Raw genomic sequence first — 19,948 nt, 5'->3', positions numbered from 1 at the left:
AACAATGGATAAAGTGATAGCTCAGCCAAAAAGGGAGGTTTATATAATAGGCATGCACTTTGAACGATGCAAGTCACAGTAAGTGAGCTGCCTTTACTTGTTAGCCACAGAAGAAGCAAACTTAGCTTATGGACTACATTTGGGGTTGGGGAAATCGTGTAATCTTAACTGTGTGAGTGTGTGTGTGATTGGGCCCTGCGATGGACTGGCACCCTGTCCAGGGTGTACCCCGCCTTGTGCCTGATGCTCCCTGGGATAGACTCCAGGTTCCCCTGCAACCCTGAAAAGGAGTAAGCGGTAGAAGATGGATGGATGGATGGATGGATGGATGGATGGATGGACAAAAGGCGGGGTTAGCAGTCCTAACTTGTCATTTATATGAAATTTTCAACAGTTTTTAAAAAACAATTTTCTTGTTCTTTGGAATGCCAATGATTTTTTTCCTAAAACCGGTTGCCTTAAAACATTTCTATCACACCCATATCCAAATTATTTTGCTAGTTGACAACAGGTATTTCACAACAATGTAAATGATTATACAGTTGCTCTGTGCTCTGAAAGTGTAAACACTTTTCCGTACTGTAACAGTCTGCATCGGTGGAATCATATGGTTGGTATGCATCAGTGCTGGGAAGGAGGAGAACTGTGGTGTGTTTGGTATACACTGCATGTTGCCAGGCAGATCCAAAGTGCGCCTTTCCTGTCTTTAATTCCAAAAGTGGAAAACTGGAGTGGCACAACTGTGTGTGGCTTCGTCTTTTGCTGTGCCACTAAGTGCTATATTATTCAACAATATTTTTGTTCACAGCCTTGTTGTAGGAGCTTGGCTCCCCATCCAGGGTGTATTCCTGCTCAGAGACACTGGATTCACTGTAACCCTGACCAGGATAAAGATTACTGAAGATGTCTGAATGAATGGCGCACTTAGTACAATCCTCATATTTGACAGTGAACTGTATTACAGTGGGGGGGGGGGGGGGGGTTTCCCTTGCTAACATGCATTGGTCAAAACTGTCACACTGTCAGAACTCTTCACACAGTCAGTGAAATAAAAGTCCAAACGGACCAAACTCTGAATCATTTTTAATTGCTTTCACACAAAATGCATTCAATGACCACACCTTCTAAAATCCATGAACTGCTTTGTCATTCATACTCCACCATTTGGAAAAACACTATATACATGCAGCACATTTTCCAAAAGCTGACACACTGCTTTCATAACTGTTCACACAAAACACATTCAAAACCAATAACCATAATACCCATACTGAATTTATAGAAACTCTTAGCAGAATATCCATCAATCCATCCGTCCATTTTCTATACTGCTTACCCTACTGGGTCGTGGGGAACCTGGACCTTATCCCAGGGAGCATATGGCACAAGGCGGGGTACGCCCTGGACAGGGTGCCAATCCATCGCAGGGCAGAGTCACACACACATTCATACACTACGGACACTTTGGACACGCCAGTCAGACTACCATGCATGTCTTTGGACTGGAGGAGGAAACCGGAGTACCCGGAGGAAACCCCTGCAGCACGGGGAGAACATGCAAACTCCACACACACAGGGCCATTAAGCCACAGTGTGTGCTCTTAGCAGAATATTTACAATAAAATGAAATAATAATCATTCCAAACACAGCTAATTGCAATTTCAGCTGAAAGCCTACGCAGGTGTCCTTTCTTTTAGTCTCGTTACCATCTTTTAGCAAAAGGGGACGGCTTCGGAATGATGTTGGTTGGAAACATGGATCAAGGAAGACAGGTTGGTTGGGAAAGAAGCAGAGGAAGACCAAGAGCGGTGGTCTCTGATGCATCGTGCATGTTGTAAACCATGGTCTGTTTTTGAGAGAGGCCAGTTTCAGGGTGCAACCAAATCTGCAGAGTTTCAATAATAGTACAGATTTCCCAGTAAAACAACAGATGAGATGTGCATCTTTCAATGATTATTGAACAACAGTATGAACAATACAGAATGTGTGCATTTTTACATGTACTGACATTTTGAATTATATTGATTGCTGTGAGTTTTAGGATCCAGTGGTGGAATCTTTTCAAATGTGGAGGAAATTGCCATTGTTGGCACGGTAATTGGCAACAATGCAATAAAACTGAGGGAAATTCGGGACAGAGTGCTGGCAGACGATATCACTTTTGGGAATGTGAATACGGTCAACACAATTGCCAGAGTCCCAGAGAAACATAAAATAAGCATGAAGCAGTTGTACACTGTAACCTTTGAGAGAAACAGTGAACGTTTGAAAGGACTACGGTATCAATATGTCCAGGAATGTCTGGTCGATAATCAGATAGGGTACATACACCGCTATGCATAATGTAAAATACTGTAAAACTGTCCATAGTTTAGAGAGTAAAGGAAATGGAAGCCAGATGAACTGCACACGTATTCATTTTTTGTGGATGAAGCTGGATTCAACCTGGCAAAGACATGCTGCAGTGGAAGAAATGTGAAGAAATGTGATTGGAGAGAGCAACCATGGATGTCCCAGGCCAGAGTGGAGCTAACATCACAATGTGTGCAGCACTGTCCAATGATGGTTTGCTGTTACATAAACCACGCATTGGAACCTACAATACAGAGAGGCTCGTTTCTTTTCTGCATGACCTGCATAATCGACTTTTGCCAGCGGAGAAGAGAAGGTGAGGTGCAAGAAACTCCCCTACGCACCACTGTGTGTTCCACCACTCTGCTGCAGTTATAGAGGAGCCCAGACAGGAGTTTTTCTCTGTGTGAAGGTGGAAGGTTTATGACCACCATTCACACGACCAGATGTCTTTACTGGATGTCATAAATGTGGGATGTGGAGACATTTCTCCTGAAGCCTGCCAGGGTTGGATTAGACATTCCAGATGATACTTTCCATGTTGCATTGCCAGAGAAGACTTAAGATGTTGTGAGATGTTGGTGAGAACTTGTGGCCTAATGCAGGAGAGCAAGAGGACTATAACCCTCACAGCACTATACATACAGTGTGAGTGATTATAGGTGTTGTCATTGTTTTTGTTTTGTTTCGTAATTATTATTGCAGTCCTGGAATTTAAGGAATTTATTTATTTGTTTCAGCTTTTTCTTTTTTTCACGAGTACATTACTATATGCAAATGATTCTTCATTCTTGCTACATATACTTTAGTACAGTGAATAAAGCGAAAATGTGTTATTGTTGTTCTATATTGAAATACTGATTTATGGGGAAAAATGTTATCATTCCAACTGCAAAGATAAAATAATGCTCCCTGTTGTTAGTGGTTTTGAGGTCAGTGTGTTATGAGTGACAGTGTATGCTTTCTGAGTGACAATTGTTGCCAGTGTTATGGTCGAACAGGCTTATTTTGAGGCATGTATGTCTCACCAAGTTTTTTGTTGGTTTGAGCGAGTTTTGGAGGTGAGATTAACTGTTTGGCCAAGATCTATGTTGGTAATGCAGACTGCATGAAGAGTTTTGAAAAAGTGGATTCAGTATTGACCGATGCTTGTTAGCAATAAGAAAAAAAAACTGTAATCAGCGATGAGACGCTGGAGAAGATGTAAAGATGCAGGACAGAGCATCCATAACTTAATTGCTCATCGCAAGTTAAAATACATCCTAAAGAGGCATTCTAGTATAAGATTCATATGTTGTTTGTCATGTTGTTGTTGTTGGTGGTGGTGGTGATATTATTGTTGGTGTTGTTATTGGGATTATATGTGCTGTTGTTAACGGTGTTGTTGGTGTTATTGGTGTTGTTGTTTATGGTACTGGTGTTGTTGATGTTGTGGGTGCTGTTGTTCTTGTATGTGCTGTTGTTCTTGGTGTTGTTAGTGGTGTTGTTAGTGTTGGTGGTGGTACTGTTGTTGTTGATGTTGTAGGTGCTGTTGCTGTTGTATGTGCTGTTCTTGGTGTTGTTGGTGTTTTGATTGGCGTTGTTGTTGGTGGTGTTAGTGGTGTTGCTGTTCTTGGTGTTATTGTTGGTGGTACTGTTGTTGGTAGTGTTGTTATTGTTGCTGGTGATGATGTTGTTGGTGATGTGGGTGCTGTTATTATTGTTGGTGATATGGGTACTGTTCTTGGTGTTGTTGTGTGTGCTGTTATTATTGTTGGTGATATGGGTACTGTTCTTGGTGTTGTTGTGTGTGCTGTTATTATTGTTGGTGATGTGGGTGCTGTTATTATTGTTGGTGATATGGGTACTGTTCTTGGTGTTGTTGTTGTGTGTGCTGTTATTATTGTTGGTGATATGGGTGCTGTTCTTGGTGTTGTTGTTGTGTGTGCTGTTGTTGTTGGTGGTGATGATGTTGTTGTTGGTGATGTGGGTGCTGTTCCTGGTGTTGTTGTTGTTGGTGGTGGTGATGTTATTGTTAGTGATGTGGGTGCTGTTGTTGGTGGTGTTGTATGACCTGTTATTGTTGGTGTTGTTAGCGTTATTGGTGTTGTTGTTGGTGTTGTGTGTGCTGTTGTTATTGGTGTTGGTAGTGTTAGTATTGTTGTTGGTGTTGTTGCATGTGCTGTTGGTGTTGGTGCCTGGGGTGAAAGGGGCAAAACAGCGATGAATAGTGGGCCCCAGCTGATGACCCGATAATTTTTCCAAAGGCACCATTGGAGGTGTGACAAGCAACAATGCTAAGCACGTGTAACACCTACTGTACCTGTGCACTATACACCAGAAAGGTAACTATTTACTACAATTTACTGCAATTGTAAATAAAGGCCTTGCATAGCTGACAAAAGTCCAGTCATGGAATGGATGTAAAGCATTTCATTGCCAAGCTGATGTCTTCAGGGAGTGTAATCTTCTCATTTCATTTGCAATTAATCTCCTCTTAATTAAAACTACAGACTCCACTCGCCTGCTGCAAGAGCAGCCAACTAATCACAGCTTCTAATATCTCACCACAAGAAATCAAGCATCAAGGACTGTATGAATCAAATCCGTAGGCATGAGGGAGCTTAGTGAAATCAGAATATAAGCGCACAGTCGATGATAAGACTGTGCTGAAGTTGTGGTCATAACATTCTTTCTGCTCTTCCCACCAAAAGAGTGTGTTTCATAAATGGATGCTATTAGGAAAGATTAGTTTTACATCATTTTAAAGGTAAACTCCAGCATAATCATGTCTAGTATGTTATTCGGTATGTTGTTTGTTATCATGTTATGTAGTATTCCATAGTGCAGTATTGCATCTCAAAGCCATGAATGAATAATTTTGTATTGTCATGTGTACGTGAAGCAGTGTTCGGCACTACACTATACCAAGCAAACTACAGGTATATGTAACAGTTATAATATAGTCATAGGCACCACGGTGGGTAGTGCATAGTGTTGTTACTTTACAGCTTACAGCTGATTGGATGGGGTTACAGGTTTACCCCCACCTCCCAAAAACATGCTTGTATAGGAAATGGACTGGCCAAGCTAAGTTTACATCTATGGCGTTTGGCAGACGCCCTTATCCAGAGCAACTAATATTTATATCACTTATACAACTGAACAATTGGTGCTGGGACTTGAGCTACGTCGAAGTCCAATGTCGTAACTACTGAGCTACCACTGCCCTGTTGCTCCTAACTGTGAATGAGTGTGTGCATGGGACTGGAATCCCATCCAGGGTGTATTCCCAACTCATACCTAATGTCCCTGGGATATCCTCTGGATCCACCGTGACCCTGACAAAATGTCCAAAACACACCCTCAGAACACACCCTCAGTGCAGCGCACCATGCTCATTCACATCTAGGGGGATTTAGTGCAACCAGTCCACCTTCCAGTATGATTTGAGGAGGTGGGGAAACCCACATGGACACGGGGAGAACATGCACAACTCTACACGGACAGTAACCCAAGCTCAGGATCCAACCACGGACCCTGGATCTGTAAGATGACAACGCAACCCACAGCACCACCCTGACTGAGATGTCATTTAATTAACTGTATAGCACAGTAAGTTAAAACTAAGTGCAAATTAATACTGATGATTTAAAAAAAAAAAACAACTAAACCAATTAATCCATCACATAAACAGGCCTTCAAAATAAAAACAGAACAGCAAAAAGAACAGAATTTTAATATTAAGCAAAACTTCACAGGTGTGACCAGGACTGATGCAAATGCAGCTTTTCTTTCACTACACTGCAGAAGTATTCCAGGACTGCTGGACTGCAGACCATTAAACATGGATTATAATACAGTATTATGAAGCCATATACTGAAGTCTCATGTTATTAAACATAAAACACTACTGGGATGAAGCGAAGCTAGAAACAAGCCACCCCGTACTGGATTAACATGATGTGTGAGGAGGTTCTATTGCTTTTGTTCAGACGTAATCACAGAATATTCATCGATGATTTGTGAGGACATGCTCCTTCCATCCTTTCTCACAGAGTATAGGAGTGTGGGCTGATGGAAAACAATACCTCCTCCCCTTTTCTCGAAATAGCCAATAGGGATGCTCTAATCACAGTCACTATGGTCTTGGATTTGCTGCAGATGACATCATTACTACAACAAGCCAAATGCATCATCAATTAATGCAGGACTGCTGCACAAGGAGCCAATGAGCTTGTTCAGAGGGAGACCTTGACAACACAGCCTGACTCTGTCCTTCCTTTCCTTTCCTTTCTCTCACGGCCACTGATACACACATATATGCTCGTGTGCATGTGCACACACAAACACTCACTACTACTACTACTACTACTACTACTACTACTCAGGCGAGAGAGAATTCCCAGTGGCATGATGACTGATTTGGCCCTCTGCCCTGCTGTTTATTTATTTATTTTTTAAAGTATTTATTTATTTATTTAATCCGTATTATTTTAGATTATTGCGTGTCTGATGTACTCGGGTGATCTTTTCCGAATTCTGAATTCAATAATAAATCGATAATAAATCATGAGTCTGTTAGTTTTGACCTGCAGCGCTACCACTGGCCTCAGACAAATATCCAAATTTATGTACAGTACATTTAGGGAGATACAAATTTTACAAATACAGTTAGGGCAAACAACAACAATAACAACAACAATAACAGCAAATACTTTCCCAAGCTATGAGTCATAAAAGGCAACATCATGTTCAATATCAGGGTTTTTGTAAAAAGATATTGTCATGATGTAGTTATTATTGGACTAACAGATATTTAGGTGATTTAGAAAATGATGTCTGCCCTTTAACCTGGCACTCGCTCTGGTGCAGGGGTCACACTTCAGGGTCAACCTGAGATCACAGGTCAAATAAGAGAAATTAAATATGCTTTAATATATTTGTATAAAATATCGTATGGTTGAATCTCAGGTATTTTAAGTATTTTTAAGTCTCAAAAAAACAACAACAACAACACACTGCCGTTATGTGATACTTTAATCTGCACTAAAAGAAATTTACATTCTGTTCTCACAAATTACAGTGAGGTTAAAAAGTCGTCGTTTTCCAACAACGTGGAGACGGTTCTGTTCATAGCAGTAGACCTGGTAAAGACGTGACCCGTACATGAAAAAATAACAACAAAAAAAGAGTGTCTTTTGTTTACCTCTCTTCTTAATTTAATGTACTATTGTGAGTGAAAAGTAGAGCGTTACTGGCAGCTTTGGACTTCTGCTGTTTGTTCAAAGCTTGGCAGACCCATGTAAGCTGAAATAAATTAGGATGGCTTCACTACCTCCAGGTTGCTTGTTTATGTTTTTATTGGATGGCCACACTGTGTTGTAATAAATGTAATTTAATTCAGTGGTTTCAAAATTTGTTGTGGGTGTATGAGGTGGCCTGAATGAGTGTGAGACTCCCAGCCTGAAATTACAGGTATGTCCCAGTCCGGCCCTGCTACTACTACTACTACTATTACTACTACTACTACTCAATTGGGATAAATTTGCACATTAAAAATCTGTATACCGTGTTTATATGTTTCTGTAAAGCTGCTTTGAGACAATGTCCATTTTAAAAAGCCATATACAAATACAATTGAATTGAATATTACTACTACTACTATAACTACTACTATAACTATTACTACTATGATTACTACTACTACTGTTACTACTACTAATACTATTACTACTACTACTATTACTACTATAACTACTACTGCTACTATTACTACTACTATAACTACTACTATAACTATTACTACTATGATTACTACTACTACTGTTACTACTACTAATACTATTACTACTACTACTATTACTACTATAACTACTACTGCTACTATTACTACTACTATAACTACTACTACTACTACTACTACTACTATAACTACTACTAATACTATTACTACTACTATTACTACTATAACTACTACTACTACTACTATTACTACTATAACTACTACTACTACTACTATTACTACTACTATAACTACTACTAATACTACTATACTACTACTACTACTATTACTACTACTACTACTACTAATACTATTACTACTACTACTAATACTATTACTACTACTATTACTACTATAACTACTACTACTACTACAACTATTACTACTATAACTACTACTACTACTACTACTATTACTACTACTATTACTACTACTATAACTACTACTAATACTACTATACTACTACTACTACTATTACTACTACTACTACTACTAATACTATTACTACTACTACTAATACTATTACTACTACTATTACTACTATAACTACTACTACTACTACAACTATTACTACTATAACTACTACTACTACTACTACTATTACTACTACTACTATTACTACTACTATTACTACTACTATAACTACTACTAATACTACTATACTACTACTACTACTATTACTACTACTACTACTACTAATACTATTACTACTACTACTAATACTATTACTACTACTATTACTACTATAACTACTACTACTACTACAACTATTACTACTATAACTACTACTACTACTACTACTATTACTACTATAACTACTACTACTACTACTACTACTATTACTACTACTATAACTACTACTAATACTACTATACTACTACTACTACTATTACTACTACTACTACTACTAATACTATTACTACTACTACTAATACTATTACTACTACTATTACTACTATAACTACTACTACTACTACAACTATTACTACTATAACTACTACTACTACTACTACTATTACTACTACTATTACTACTACTATAACTACTACTAATACTACTATACTACTACTACTACTATTACTACTACTACTACTACTAATACTATTACTACTATAACTACTACTACTACTACTACTATTACTACTACTACTATTACTACTACTATTACTACTACTATAACTACTACTAATACTACTATACTACTACTACTACTATTACTACTACTACTACTACTAATACTATTACTACTACTACTAATACTATTACTACTACTATTACTACTATAACTACTACTACTACTACAACTATTACTACTATAACTACTACTACTACTACTACTATTACTACTATAACTACTACTACTACTACTACTACTATTACTACTACTATAACTACTACTAATACTACTATACTACTACTACTACTATTACTACTACTACTACTACTAATACTATTACTACTACTACTAATACTATTACTACTACTATTACTACTATAACTACTACTACTACTACAACTATTACTACTATAACTACTACTACTACTACTACTATTACTACTATAACTACTACTACTACTACTACTACTACTATTACTACTACTATAACTACTACTAATACTACTATACTACTACTACTACTATTACTACTACTACTACTACTAATACTATTACTACTACTACTACTACTATTACTACTACTATTACTACTATAACTACTACTACTACTACTACTATTACTACTATAACTACTACTAATACTATTACTACTTCTATTACTACTACTACCATTACTACTATAACTACTACTACTATTACTACTATAAGTACTACTACTATTACTACTACTATTACTACTATAACTACTACTACTACTACTACTACTACTACCATTACTACTATAACTACTACTGCTACTACTATTACTACTACTATTACTACTATAAGTACTACTACTATTACTACTACTATAACTACTACTACTACAATTACTACTATAACTACTACTAATACTATTACTACTACTACTATAACTACTACTACTACTATTACTACTATAAGTACTACTAATACTATTACTACTACTACTAATAGTACTACTACTACTATAACTACTACTACTATTACTACTACTATTACTACTATAAGTACTACTACTATTACTACTACTATAACTACTACTAATACTATTACTACTACTACTACTAATAGTACTACTACTACTATAACTACTACTACTATAACTACTATAAGTACTACTACTATTACTACTACTATAACTACTACTACTACGATTACTACTATAACTATTACTAATACTATTACTACTACTAATAGTACTACTACTACTATAACTACTACTACTACTATTACTACTATACTATTACTAATACTATTACTACTACTACCATTACTACTATAACTACTACTACTACTATTACTACTATAACTATTACTACTACGATTACTACTATAACTACTACTACTAATATTACTACTACTACTATTACCACTATTACTACCACTACTATTACTACTACTACTATTACTACTATAACTACTACTACTACTACTATTACTACCACTACCACTACTACTATAACTACTACTATTACTATTACCACTATTACTACCACTACTACTACTACTATTACCACTATTACTACCACTACTACTATTACTGCTACTACTACATGCATGTGTTTCATGCTGGGAGCGGATACAAATACCTCTAAAAACATATGAGGAACTAGATGAAAACCAGGGAATAGGGAATATCTCTGGCCTCATAAAGCTGAAAGCAACAGGCCCTGTGATTCATAGCAAAAGCAGACATCCATCCAATAACGCGTTTCCTGTTGTTTTAGGGATTATAAAACCAAAACATGAACTTCTTTCCTATTAAATAATATCGTACTGGGGACTTAACAGGCCCATGTCAGGTGAAGGCAAGGCAGGTTGTGAAGGACTGAGCTCTGCTCACCGAAATGAGAGTGAGAGAGAGAGAGAGAGAGGTCTGTGGGGAGTCAGGGTCTGTTTATGAAAGAGAACCATCTGTCCCTGTCAGCTTTGCTTTCAATGCTGATAAAGCCCAACACAATAATTCGTCACATTGACAAATATATAACGAGATATGAAACCATGAAGATGACCGCACAACCTAATATTATGTTTTCTTGTACATGTTTAGTGTAATAAAGGACAGCATTAAAATACAGACAACATTGCAGCAACAGAATATTTTTTTTTTCTAAACGTAGCCTTCACCAGTGGATGAATCCTTCATTCCTACAGTATAGGCTGGGAAGTTGCAGGTAGGGCAGAGGATGAGGTTTGCATCCGGACTGTATACAATGTAAAACTTAATAAATGCAAGCTGTAGTGTTGTTGTTGTTGTTGTTTTTTTTTTCTTGTAATCTTGTAAAAAGTGAAACCTTTTCATGGAGCCCAGGCTGTGACATTACTGCTTTTCCTTCCATCTCAGTTATGAAGTTTGCACAATCTGATGTCACGTTATATCCTAGTGCTTTTGTCACGTTGACTCTCTCTTCCATTCCAGAAAGCCAGCAGCTGTAATGAATATTCCGAATCGAGATAAATTCAGTCCGTGAAGGGAATATTTAGCATTCTTGCTCCATCTACTGGTGATTCAGGTGCACAGCGTAGTGTATGTTGTAGTGTAGCTCACTATGGAGAAGATTCTAAGTCTATACTGAGATGTTGAATAAGCGCCTACAGTATGGGTGTGATTAGTTGGGTGTCCACAATTTTTACAACATACTGTAGTGTACAGTGCAGTGGCACGGATTGGTTTGAATCGTGGATAAGATTCACTTCTGACACGTAACCAGCGTTTCATTTGGAAAAAGCCATCCTCGGCTGATTGTTTTTCAGTGCAGATCAGCCTTGCTACTCAGTGTGGTATGTTGACCTCATTCGTCGTCACCCAGATGAGGATGGGTTTCCTTCTGAGTCTAATTCCCCTCAAGGTTTCTACCTCGTATCGTTTCAGGGAGGTTTTCTTTGCCAGTGTTGCCTCTTAGGGATACATTTATATATTTCTGTAAAGCTGCTTTGTGTCCACTGTTCAAAGTGCTATACAAATAAAAACTGAATTGAATCGAACGACCTGCGTATTGCAGTGTTTCGGGGCAGAATTTTCTCCATAGACGTCCCCACAGCAGCAACTAGTATCAATTGAATCAGCTATGTGACTCCTAATTTAAATTGAATTGAATCACTTGAATCACTTAAGAGTGCACACAGTGCTGTGAAAAAGTACTGTATTCGCCCCCATCCTGATTTCTTCTGTTTTTGTGTATATCTCATACTAAATAGTTTTAGATGTTAAAACTAAATACAACATAAAACAAAGGCAACCTGAGTAGACATGCAATACAGTTATTTATTTATTTATTTATTTATTGAAGAATATATATATATATATATATATATATATATATATATATATATATATATATATATATATATATATATATATGTTATCCAACACCTACCACCCATGTGAAAAATGAATTTCCCCTCTAAAAAATTGGAGATCAGTCTTTCATTAACTTCTAAGGACTTGGACTTACTCCTATGCTTTGGATCGTTTCAATTTACGGACTGAAGACCAGAAAGTCTCCTTTAGGATTTTCTAGTAGAGAGCAGAATTCATGTTTTCCTCAGTTATTGCACGTTGCCCAGACCCTGAAGCAGCAAAGCATCCCCACACCATCACACTTCCACCACCATGCTTGACTGTAGGAATGACGTTCATTTTGTAGAATTCGGTGTTTGGTTTACGCCAGATGTAACAGGACACCTGTCTTCCAAACAGTTCCACTTTCGACTCATCAGTCCACAGAACATTCTCCCAAAAGGTTTGAGGATCATCAAGGTGTGTTTTGACAAAATTCAGACGAGCCTTAATGTTCTTCTGGGTTAGCAGTGGTTTTCACCTCACCACTCTTCCATGGATGCCATTTTTGCCCAGTGTCTTTCTGATAATGGAGTCATGAACAGTGACCTTTATTGATGCAGGAGAGGTCTGTAGGTCCTTTGATGTTGTCCTTGGCTCTTTTGTGACTTCCTGGATGAGTAGTCGCTGTGCTCTTGGAGGAATTTTGGAAGGTCGGCCACTTCTGGGAAGGTTCACTACAGTGCCGAGTTTTTCCATTTAGAGATAACGGCTCTCACTGTGGTCCTTTCGAGTCCCAGAGCCTTTGAACTAGCTTTGTAACCCTTCCCAGACTGATGTATTTCAATCACCTTCCTCCTCATCAGTCTGGGAAGGGCTACAAAGCTATTTCAAAGGCTCTGGGACTCCAAAGAACCACAGTGAGAGCAATTATCTCTAAACATTTGATTGAACAGGGATTTCAGTAATCAGGCCTGGTTGCGTCTAGTCCAGCTGAACCTCATTATGAATGCAGTTTCATGGATTTGGGGAATTAGTAACTATGTTGGCAAATACATTTTCACACAGGCCCAGTTGGTATCGGATAACGTTTTTTGCTTCAGTAAATAACATTATCATTTAAAAACTGTATTTTGTGTTCACTCAGGTTGCCTTTGTTTTATTGTGTTTACCGATGGAATAGATAAGAATAAGAATAATATTGATAAAGGAACAGATAAAAAAACAAAGCAATAATAACGATAAAGTGCGCGTGTGTTCTGGTCTCTCTGTGGCTGTTCGTATTTGCCTGATATTCTTTGAGTGGTGTCATCTTGTTCTATTCGCTCGAACGGTAGTGGATTGACCTTTCGGGGTCGGGTGCACAACATTTGGATGACTTGCACAATCACTGCAAATCTCAAAAGAGCTCAAATCTAGATTAATATAACAATAAATACACGTCATAATTTACACATCGGAGAAATTTATTAGCACATTTATATTAAAAGGCACAATCAGTAAAATAAACTTCTTTTATATATATATATATATATATAACTTTTGTTATACTGTGATGTTTTGCCAAATGACTGCGGCAAAGATCTTGATCTGAAATGTTCTGGAAAAAGAAAAAAGGAAAAAACGTAACGCTGGCATTATTCTGTCTTTCAGAGCCGTACCACGTTTAGATCATTTGGACTGACTTGCTTGTTTGGAGTGCATTCACTCCAGTTTAAACTTTGCTGATATTCAGATCAGACACAGAACATGCTAAATACAGTAATTAGCAAAGTAAACTTACACTTATTGGGATTTGCATGATACTCATTTCACTGCATGTTATGAAATTCTTAAAAAAAAAAAAAAAAAAAATTCACATTGTATATGCCAATGGCATTAAAAAAAAAGCTGCAGCAAACCATTCAAACGCTCCCTCCGAGCACCCGGAGGGAATAATACTTGCTGTCAAACAGTTTTCTCTTCGACCGTTCAAAGGATTTCCTCGTTTTCTCTCTTTCCTGTGACCCGGCAGTTCTTTGGATCAGTTCTTCATGTGGAGTTGTTTTCTCAGCAGGTAAGATCCACACACATCATCTGAGTCTGTTTCTCTTGACCACTATAGTCCCTGCCACGATATCGTACACAGTTCTGTTGTGCTGGAAAAAGAGCAGCGTGATAAACGCCGGGAAAAAAAACGCGATGGAGAAATTTTTGTTCAGGGCTCGGATGGTCGACCTAAGAGAAGAGAGATGTAATGATTTATAAATGACTGGTTAGAATAGTGTTCTTTTTTAAAAAAAAATCTATAAAATCATCAGGATCTGTGCATTCAGAATAAATTCAGTGAAATTTTACGAAACTCCCGAAACACGGGGATGGGGGGGGGGGTGACGTGAGAACCCCCTACCCCAGAGGTGCGAGGTACAAACGTGCTAAACACTAAGCCCCGATCTGCAGATGTGTATAAATGTGAACGCTGAATGCTGCGATGCAGCTATCTGATAGCATCTGCTCTCTTGTCGCAGGTATCGTTCGCCACTCGTTCACTCGGGGTTTTTCCTTCGTCACTCGTCCGTAAAATCAGAATTTCTGATTCCGGAATCTCTCACTCTCGTCCGATGTAAGCAAATTTGAAATGCAAAAATACCAAAGGAATACACAAAAACACCTTGCATTAGTAGCTAGAATTCTCTATCGATGCAACAAAAATTCAGCGGACTGCCATCATATTCCTATCCATCCATCGTTCACTTTCCACCAAATTAGAGAACAAATGTTCCGAAAGAAAACCAATATCCCTACTGAATCTATTTTCCTCCTGTACTATCAGATTGAAACTCTCGTGCTCGGACACTCGCTCTCTTCAATACACCCTGTCAGAGACATATCTCCCTGCAGTTCTCACCTGGTTTCCCAACTGAAGCTATGCAGGACAGTACCCAGATGGGGAAAACTAAGGTTGATGCTGGAAGTGGTATTAGTGAGGCCAGCAGGGGGCGCTCATCCCGTGGTCTGTGTGGGGCCTAATGCAACAGTATAGTGAAGAGGACACTACGCTGTTTAAAAAAAATTATAAATAGCCCGGTCTTTGGGATAAAAGACATTAAACCGAGGTCCTGTGGTCAATAAAAATACCGGGACACTTCTCGTAAAGAGTAGGAGTATAACCTATAGTCTTGGTGAAATTCCCCCATTGGCCCTTCTCCATCACGGCCCCCTAATAATCTCCATCTCTGAATTGGCTACATCACACTCTCCTCTCCACTAATAGCTGGTGTGTGGTGGCTGATGCTACACACTACTGGTGATTGATTAGACCCCCCACATATACTATGTAAAGTGCTTTGAGTGTCTAGAAAAGCGCTATGTAAATGTAACTGTAAACCCTCCATCTCCCAACAACCCCCCCCCCCATCCAAACATCAGACTCATCAGCCACGTGATTAAGAAGACCTATACGTCTGCTAACTCCTGCAATTATCCAATCATGTGGCAGTAGCGCGATGCGTAAAATCATGCAGAAACAGGTCAAGAGCTTCACTTAATCAGTTCACATCAAACATCAGAACGGAGAAAAATCTGATCTTTTTTTTTTTTTTTTAACTTTGACCATGACATGGATGTTGGTACCAGTATTTCAGAAACTGCTGGGATTTTCACACACACACACACACACACCAGTCTCTAGAATTTACACAAAAAACAGTGCAGAAAACAACAATAACACATTCCGACTTACCTCGGAAACGGGAAGTCGGAACTAACTGAGCGAATTATTTCATTTTCGAACCTCTTGTACTTCTGAGATGCAAAGTGGGAAAAATCCATGTTTGTCCTTTGTTAGCAACGAGCTATTATTTTCCTCCTCCATGCACGGTCCTGTATAGTCAGAGTTGAAGATTTAACCAGTGAACACGCCTTTACGTCGACTGATCGATAGCGAACACTCATTCCAAGCTAAGAAGTGCGATGTTGTTTACTGTTCACGATGCGAGGAGCCGTGTTGGTCTGACGTCACTGGACCGAGTCCGAGGTCGAGTCCGCGATCCGAAATGAAGAGTTACGAGTTTGAGCTTGAGCAGTAGAGTGAGACAGTTCTGTGCGTAGAAACGCTTTGTTGATGAGAAAGGCCAGACGGAAAACGGCAAAAACTGGATCGAGCTGACAGGAAGTGCCTGTGACTACAATGGCATGGTGGCCAGAAAAGACAGCACATTAAACACGAACCTTGAGGTGGATGGATTACGACGGGAGAAAACTACATCGGGTTCCGCTCCTGTCTGCCAAGAACTGTATCTGAGGCTACAGTGGGCACAAGCTCACCCGAACAACCCTGGACGGTTGAATATTGGAAAAACATCACCTGCTCAGTCTTTTCCAGTCTTCAACTGACCAGTCAAGGTCAAACTCACGGAGATCACGGTTTTCCGCCCATTCTGATGTCTGACGTGAATATTAACTGATACTCTTAACCAGTATCTGCGTATTTTTTTTTTGCATTTCACTGCTGCCACATGATTGGCTGACTCCATAACCGCATGAATGTGCGGGTGTTCCTCTTAACGTGGATAGAATATTTTGGTCTCCTGACACAATAATCATGTTTTTTGTACATTGTAGTAAGTAAAAAAGATCCTACGCCCTGTATACTTAAATAAATAACCCCAGAACTTACGCTGACAGACTGACGTTAGTCGCAGGCACCACACGCACTCGGTTGGGCTGCACCAGGACCGAAGTGTCACACGTGACCACTCGCAGGCCAAGCACAAATTTCCCTGGCGTGGCTCCACCAGCTCCCCAAATACATATAATCTAAACAGTGAGTGACATACAGGCATGTGGATAATTGGGTATACATTACCATGGTAATACTAACATGGCATCACATTAATACTGTTATAGTAATGACAGTCATAACTGCTTTAATGGTAAACTGATACGATATTGGGTAATCATCATGATATCATATTTTATACTAATACTACTATTTCATATCTTATAGCTTAATAAAGAGAGAGGCAACAAATTTACTTCGCTCTTTATTAGATCGGTGTATTCAAGCTGACCTCGTAGAAGCACACCAATATCCGGTACACAAGCGCCACGAGCATCATTTTCTGCAGCTCCTCCATTGACGTGTCTTCATCTATTTCTTCCACAATGAAGTGCAATGCAAATTTTGATATGTCCCTAAAAACACCAATAGATACAGCATTCCTTGAACACGACAGCAATCAAGACGTTCTATAAAAGTAGCTTTGCAATGATGCCGTACGCACATTTCGTTTTTTGCGCGTCTATACCGATAAAGAAACGGGTGCGAGGTCAACGGGACAGACGGGATACGTTTAACATTTCAAGACCATGTATTTAATTGACAAGGCTCGTGCCTAGTAGTTTCACTTTTAAACATGCTGGTTGTTAAATCTGACAACAATCGCATTTTTTTAAAAAAAAAAATACATAATCGGTTAATTTTAAAACTACTACGGGTTTTCACTACAAAACGTACAGGCATCTACAGCTTCTGTTTTCTTCTTGTGAACAGAAGACCACTGGGCCACCGCTACTGTTTGCGACTGACAAGGATGAAAAAACCGAACGCAACACAGCCAGCCATTAGCGACCGCAATCTGCGGATTTATATTGGTTTAAAAAAGAAATTCTGACGCTGCAGCCTAATTGTTAGCTATATCTAGCATACCTTCATACAGGCGGTGTTCAGGAATGATTGCCGTGTGAACGATTACCCCATGAGAGTGACTGAAGCTGTAATGCTAGTCGAACAGCGCACTGTACTGTATAACAACGCGCGAACATTTTTTTAAACTCATGCGCGAGCCAGGAAGTCCTCCTGGCCTCGTTTTAATATTCAAATACTGACGATTTGGTTAACCACTGGGAGTGCGAGTGTTTATTGTGGTGTACACAATTATCATTTTCCCACCGCGATTTATTCGCTCGTTTCCCGGCAACAAAGTTGTCCACAGACATCAGACAGAGAAATGACGTACACATGCAAAAAAAGCTTCACGTTACAGCCAACTTTATTGACAGCTCAATATTTCAGCCTGTAGCCCTAGGCACTCTGGCTAAATCCAATCTTTATGAAAGTTCGAACTACTGGACCACAGCGGAGGAGCGACGATCTCGGTAGGTTAACGGATTTTAGGCGATCAAGGCGGCGCTGCAGGTTTATAATAATCTGATGGTCCCAAAGACTTTTTTTTTTTAGCGTCCTGATACACACCAACGACAGCGTTACTTTCTGCCTAAAATATTCACAGATCTTCTCATGCAGGTGGAGGCTATAAGGTGTCCCCGAATGGTGATTTCAGCATTCGAACACTGGCACCTCAAACTGTTTACCAAGTATTTGAATACCCATGTACACCCCTACGGGGTCGCGGTCGGGATCAGCTCTTCTCATGCGTGATGCCTATAACCATAGTGACAGTCACTGAGATACTCTCTCTTTCTCTCCTTATATATATATATACACACACACATACATGTAAACTTAGTAGAACATTTGAAATTTGAATGAACTGACCCTACGCCAGTGCGGACACTTAGCATTCGGACCCAACTCACTTCATTCCACTCAGGTGTATTATGCTCAGGATGATGGTTGCTTTGATGAAGAAGAGGATGAAGAAGTCCACCATCTCAGCCAGGAAGCGGTGGAGCGGAGAGGGAATATAATATTCTCGACCTAAAATCAAATCCACAGCACAGGAATGACAGGAACACAAACAATCATAACCATTTCCATCATGTTACATGAGCTCTATTGGGCCAGAACTAGGTTTTCAGCGGAGTAGTGGGAGAGCACAGCTCTGTAACCTGGTCGAAACTGGGACTGGAGTCAGATTTAACTGGATGTTTATTACTTTAATAACTGAGAAGCTTGCTTCAGTACCTGGCTGCTGGGCGTTTCCATTTTGCTGCAGGTTCTGGGGGACAGGAAGATTCTGACTCTGGCCATTAATCTCTACCTGTCTCTCACTAGCGTTATGAGCAGCCGTGGTGGTAGAGGGCGGAGGAACAGACGGAAATGAAGAAAAAGGGACAGCAGAAGAATGACTAATCCAGGTCTGTAGGTCTGGGGTGGGTAAATCCACCCCCCATGTTGGCGCTCTCAGGCTCCCAGTCGCTGCTTGTGTTGGAAAACAAGGAGGAAAAGGAAACACGGTCACCCAGCTCTGCCAGCTCACATACCCGCAGTAATACTGCCACATCCATTCCTGGAGTTTTTCACAATATTCCGATTTGGCGATTAAGTCAGACACAGTTTGTGACCCGGATTTGGAAACGGTCTTCATTTCCTTCCCGTTATTACTCCCACTGCGGTTTATGGAAGCAGTTTTCTTCAGGTCGTGTACTCCTTCGTCGGAGTCCGCCATGACAAGTCTGTTCTCGCGAGCA

General features: G+C 39.3%; 1 protein-coding gene across 1 annotated transcript; it reads right to left on the bottom strand.

Moving 5' to 3' along the window:
- Positions 1-13,472: 13,472 nt before the first annotated feature.
- Positions 13,473-19,948, bottom strand: fam8a1b (family with sequence similarity 8 member A1b). Its single transcript, XM_053622044.1, has 5 exons — positions 19,443-19,948; positions 19,115-19,235; positions 17,587-17,710; positions 17,193-17,332; positions 13,473-14,752 (listed from the first exon to the last, which is right to left on the bottom strand). Exons 1-5 carry the CDS (start codon positions 19,924-19,926, stop codon positions 14,608-14,610), a joined length of 1,014 nt encoding a protein of 337 aa, XP_053478019.1. The 5' UTR covers positions 19,927-19,948; the 3' UTR covers positions 13,473-14,607.

Source organism: Ictalurus furcatus, chromosome 1 (assembly GCF_023375685.1).
Source record: "Ictalurus furcatus strain D&B chromosome 1, Billie_1.0, whole genome shotgun sequence".
Taxonomy (NCBI): domain Eukaryota; kingdom Metazoa; phylum Chordata; class Actinopteri; order Siluriformes; family Ictaluridae; genus Ictalurus; species Ictalurus furcatus.
The sequence above is the reverse complement of the archived record's forward strand: the minus strand, read 5'-3'. Positions and strand labels throughout refer to the sequence as shown.